General features: G+C 46.2%; 1 protein-coding gene across 1 annotated transcript; it reads left to right on the forward strand.

The window, feature by feature from the left end:
• Nucleotides 1-2,706: 2,706 nt before the first annotated feature.
• On the forward strand, nt 2,707-3,159 carry LOC143024395 (uncharacterized). The gene has a single exon (XM_076183194.1). It carries the CDS (start codon nt 2,707-2,709, stop codon nt 3,157-3,159), a length of 453 nt encoding a protein of 150 aa, XP_076039309.1.
• Nucleotides 3,160-5,437: the final 2,278 nt, after the last annotated feature.

The following is a 5,437-nucleotide window of genomic DNA, read 5'->3' on the forward strand; positions in this document are numbered from 1 at the left end:
TACGTGTAGACAATGCTAGGAGCACTTTTTCATGCATCAATTTATCCATATCGTCTGCGCTGTCTGACGACATAGAATTGACTACGCATGACGACACTATGTTCAGCGATCATTTCTCAGTCATCCTAAAAATAAGGGGTAACCATGTTACGGCTGCTCCAGCCTATGGAGACAACCCACCCCCTCCCTGTCCCAAATTCACCATGACGAAAGCTAACTGGGAAATGTATCGGCGTACCAACGTCAACACCACAGGGGACAATATGGACGACAAAGTAGTCGATTTAACATTATCCATTTTGAATTCAGCGCATAAGCACACACCAAAGGCCTCGGCATTTCACGAGAATAGAGTTCCTTGGTGGGCATCAGACTACAGAAAAGCACTTTGCAAGCGGAGTAGGGCTTATCGAACTTTTAAAAACAACCCAATTTTACCCAACTTGCTTCTAAAAAGACTCAAGCAGAGGCCCGTAAAACCATTAAACAGTCCAAGCGAAAGTCTTGGCGTGATTTTATTTCGACAATTAACATACACACCCTCTAACGCAGATTTGGTCAGCCGTCCGAAGAATTGACGGCAAATATGTACCTACTATAAAAACTTTGACGATAGGAACCACATTTATAGATACGTCCGCCGACATCTAATGCCAGACAAACAACCGGAGTAAGTAGCCATCTTTCAACTATTAGTGCAAATAACAAGTTTACTTCTCTCTTTAAGTCCTTCCCTACTTTGACACAACCTTACTCCACGACCATGACGTGAAACACCACGTAGTGCACTACATAGTGACTACGGGACCTCCAGTCTACGCCAAGGCCCGTCGTCTAGCTCCTAAACGCCTCAAACTAGCGAAAGCAGAACTGGAAGCCTTAATGCGTCAAGGGATCATTCACCCAAGCTCAAGTAACTGGTCGTCAGCGCCCCACATTGTACTAAAAAATAACGACGGCATCAGACCATGCGGTGACTACCACGCCCTCAACTCACAAGCTGTGATAGATAGATAACCAATTCCCAACATACAAGAGGTCTCCTCACAACTTGCAGGGACTCGCATATACTCCCGGATCGACCTTGTCTTCCATGACCTTGCCTTCCATGACATCCCAGTCAATCCACCAGATACCCCCAAAACAGCTGTCATCACATATTTCGGCTTATTTGAATATGTACGCGTGCCTTTTGGCCTCAAGAACTCTGCCCAAAATTTTCAGAGATTCGCGGATAAAGTCTTACGTGGTCTACCCTTTTGCTTCACTTACATCAACGATGTGCTCATCGCCAGTCCTGACGAAGCCACGGAAGAAGACCATCTGAAGCAAGTCTTTACTTTACTACAAGAGTACGGCATCCACATCAATCTCGACAAATCTGAGTTCGGTGTCACGTCCATCAACTTCCTAGGACATACAGTCACACATTCAGGCGTCATCCCTGCCTCATCCCGCTGCGACGCCTTCCATGATTTCCCGAAACCTACAATTCGACTCCAACTCAAACAATTTCTAGGTATGCTAAACTTCTATAATACTTTTATTCTAGGTTGCGCCTAACTGCTCCAACCACTCTACTCCATGATCAGTCCGTGCAAGAGAGAATGTTCTATCGTACTCATCTGGGACACCGAAACTGATGCAGCTTTCATAGCAGATAAAAAAAAGCACTCGGGAATGTTACTGCCCTTAGTTTCCCTACCTCTGACGCCATAAATTCCATCTCGACGGACAACTCAGACACAGGTGTTGGCGTAGTTCTGCAGCAATACATCAACGACGCCTGGAAATCCATCTTTTTTTTCAAAGAAACTCAACAACGCCGAGAGGAAATACAGTGCCTTTGACAAGGAACTCCTAGCCATCTATAAGGCTGTCAACGGGTTTAGGTATTTCATCAAAGGACGACAATTCCACATATACACCGATCACAAATCAATCACAGCTACATTCGTCCATAACAAAACAACCTACTCCCCTAGACAACTACGACACATAGATTTTATTTCTCAGCTCTCCACTGATATTCGCTGTGTTCGAGGTGAAGATAACTGCCCTACCGACGCCCTCTCACGCAATATATCCGCAGTCTCTGCCTCCCTCATCGACCATACCACCGTCGCCGCAGATCAAGCTGATGATGCCGAGCTGCAGCGATTGATGGACAATCTCGCGTTGCAGATGAAGACAATACAACTATCTGGAACCAACACTCAGCTCTACGTCGATGTATCCACCGACACCATCCGGCCATACTTACCCGAAAACCACAGATACTCCTAGTTCCGCCATTTAGATGATCTCTCCAACCCAGGTATTTTAGCTTCACAGCACATGATGGCCTTCCGCTACATCTGGTATGGAATCGCCAAAGAAGTTCGACACTGGACCCGCGCCTGCGTCAAGTGCCAAGCTTCGAAGTCACACGCCCCACAATCTTCCCTTCAGGTACCTTCCGCCCAGTCTCTTCTAGACCCAAGCGCGTCCACATCGACCTCGTTGGACCACTTCCCTTCTCCGACGGTTTCAGGTATAGTCATAGTTGTGTGGACCGTTTTACACGTTGGCCCGAAACACACAGCCACAGACACAGACACAATAGCCAAAGCTTTCATAACCACTTGAATTTCAAGATTCGGTACACCAATTAGCCTCACATACAACCGTGGTAGCCAATTTGAATCCACTCTATGGAACAAAATTATGTCCTTGCTAGCTATACGGCATATCAGAACTACAAGGTACCATCCTCAATCCAACGAACTCGTCGAACGTTTCCACCGACAACTCAAGGCTTTACTTGCAGCAACAGCACGCAACCGCACCGACTGGTCTACAACACTTCTTATGATTCTCCTTGGCATACGCAAGTCTCTCAAAGAAGACCTTGACCACTCTTCTGCAGAACTTTTTTATGGCACTCCACTACTCCTGCCAGGTGAGTTCCTTGCATCAACCCCTATAACACAGCCTCGCAGTATTCAAGATTATGCCACTAATCTTACAGACACAATGCAGAAACTCGAGCCAGTGCCACCGCGTACCTCACTCGCAAGAATGTTCGTGAGCAAGGACCTCGATAACTGCTCATATGTTTTCGTTCGAGTAGACGGAGTGAAGAAGTCTCTTCAGCAACCATACGATGGACCATACTGAGTCGTCAAAAGAGAGAGAGAGAGAAAGAGAGAGAGAGAGAGAGAGAGAGAGAGAGAGAGAGAGAGAGAGAGAGAGAGAGAGAGAGAGAGAGAGAGAGAGAGAGAGAGAGAGAAATTGACCATCGATCGCCGTAGAACCACTAACCGTGCCAAGCCTGCATTTCCTTTTTTCGCCTACCCTGTTGTGGGGGAAAAGAATGCTACCACCAAGTCTTCCCACTTGAGTCGTAAGAGGCGACAAAAAACGGGACGGGGGATGGGATTAGGAGTCCTACTACCTGTAGCCTCGAAGGGGACATTCCTAAAAAAAGTAAAGGCATAAGAGGGTCTGGGAGTTTCCCAACCAGTACCCTAAGGTTTGGGTCTTTTAATGTGCGTGGATGTGGTACAAATGAGAGTAAAAGGGAACAGATAGGCAATAAGTCTGTGAGAAGAAAAATGGATGTGCTGCTTTGAGTGAAACTAAAATGAAAGGGAGAGCGAGTGTGAGTTTGGGAGTGTAGTTGGGAGGTTCTCAGGAGTGAAGAGGGGACGAGGGAAAGAAGGGGTGGCTATACTAGTAAGTGAAGAGATAGGTAAGCGTGTAGTGGAGTGGAAGGAGGTTTCTTCAAGTCTGATGTGAATGAAGGTGAAGCTGGGAAGGGAGATGTGGGTTTTCGTAAGTGCGTATGGGCCTGGTAGTGAGAAGAGCGTAGAGGAAAAGGAGGCTTTTTAGGTAGATATAAATGAGTGCATAGAGGGATTAAGGAGAAATGTCAATGTTTTTGTATTGGGAGACCTTAATGTAAGGGTAGGAAACGAACCAATAGACGGAGTGATTGGGAAGTATGGAGTTCCAGGTAAAAATTGTACTGGAGAATTGGTAAATGTGAAGAATGATAGGGAGGGAAAGGTAGTTGCAGTGGGAAGCACTAAGAAAATGAGAGTGATGGGTGAGGAAAATGAAGGAGAAATACCGAAAGATGAAGTGAAAGCGGCTGTTAAGATGATGAGAGCAGGTAAGGTACCTGGGTTGGATGGATGCCATGCATAATGTCTAGAAGAAAAAAAAAGGAGGTACAGTTATAGTGGACTGGCTGGTGAGGTTATTTAATGTTTGTTTAAGAGAGGGTAGGGTGCCGGAGGACTGGAGGAGTGCCTGTATCGTTCCGCTTTACAAGGGAAAGGGGGACAAGTGTGAGTGTAGTAGTTTCAGAGGGATCAGCTTGTTGAGTGTAGCTGGGAAGGCTTATGGGGGTCTTGATTGAGAGGATTAGGAGAGGAACAGAGGGGGTAATTAGTGAGAAACAGTATGGTTTAGGACAGGTAGGGGTTTTGTAGATCAGATTTTTTGTTGTAAGACAGATATGTGAGAAAGCTATAGGAAAAAGTAAGGGTGTATTTTGGGCTTTTATTTATGGATTTAGAAAAGGTCTATGACAGGGTATACAGGTAGGCACTGTGGGAGGTATTGCAGATATACGGGATAGGAGGAAAGCTGTTAAGAGCAGTCAAGAGTTTTTACGAGAGTTGTAGAGATTGTGTTAGGATGAGAAATGGAGAGATTGAATGGTTTGAGGTAAAGGTGGGACTTCGTCAGGGATGTGTTATGTCGCCCTGGCCGTTCAGTCTATACATGGGTGGTGTGGGTCAGGGATTGGAGATGATTAAAGAAAATGGAGAAAAGTGGGAAATAAGCCAGTTGTTGTTTGCTGACAACACTGCGCTTGTAGCAGGATCAGAGCAGGTATTGAGAAAGTTAGTGACAGTGTTTGAGAAGGTGTGTGAACAAAGGAAGGTAAAAGGGGTAAAAGGGGCATTACAAAAGAGAGGAATGTCTGTTGAGGAAGGACGGGAGACGACAGAAGATAGGGGTGAACGGAGAAGGGTTGTGTATAGATGATGCTGTGATGCATGAGGGGGAATGGTTGGAGGATGGGGGGGTGAAGAAGTATGTATGAGAATTAATTTGACGCAGCCCGAAGGGATTTCTCCCCGTCTTCTCCTTTTCTACATGAGGGGACGGAGAGGGGGGGGGGCGAATTAATGAAGCGGCCTTGCTGTGGATGTGCTGTGTTTTTTGCGATACTGCTTCTGACCCAGGGCAGTGGACAGGATGCAGGGATGACCCGTCATCTAGGAGGTGCAAAGATGAGAGGGGGGAGGGGAGTGGAATATGTAGGGGATGGAATGGGTGGGAGTGGTTTCTATGCCTTTTTCTTTTTGGCTACCCCCCGTGTAAGGGGAAAAACCCTTTGGTATATGTATGTATGTATATATGTATACTTTCATTGCAACAA

Source organism: Oratosquilla oratoria, chromosome 4 (genome assembly GCF_046742065.1).
Source record: "Oratosquilla oratoria isolate Oo_2021 chromosome 4, ASM4674206v1, whole genome shotgun sequence".
Lineage (NCBI taxonomy): Eukaryota > Metazoa > Arthropoda > Malacostraca > Stomatopoda > Squillidae > Oratosquilla > Oratosquilla oratoria.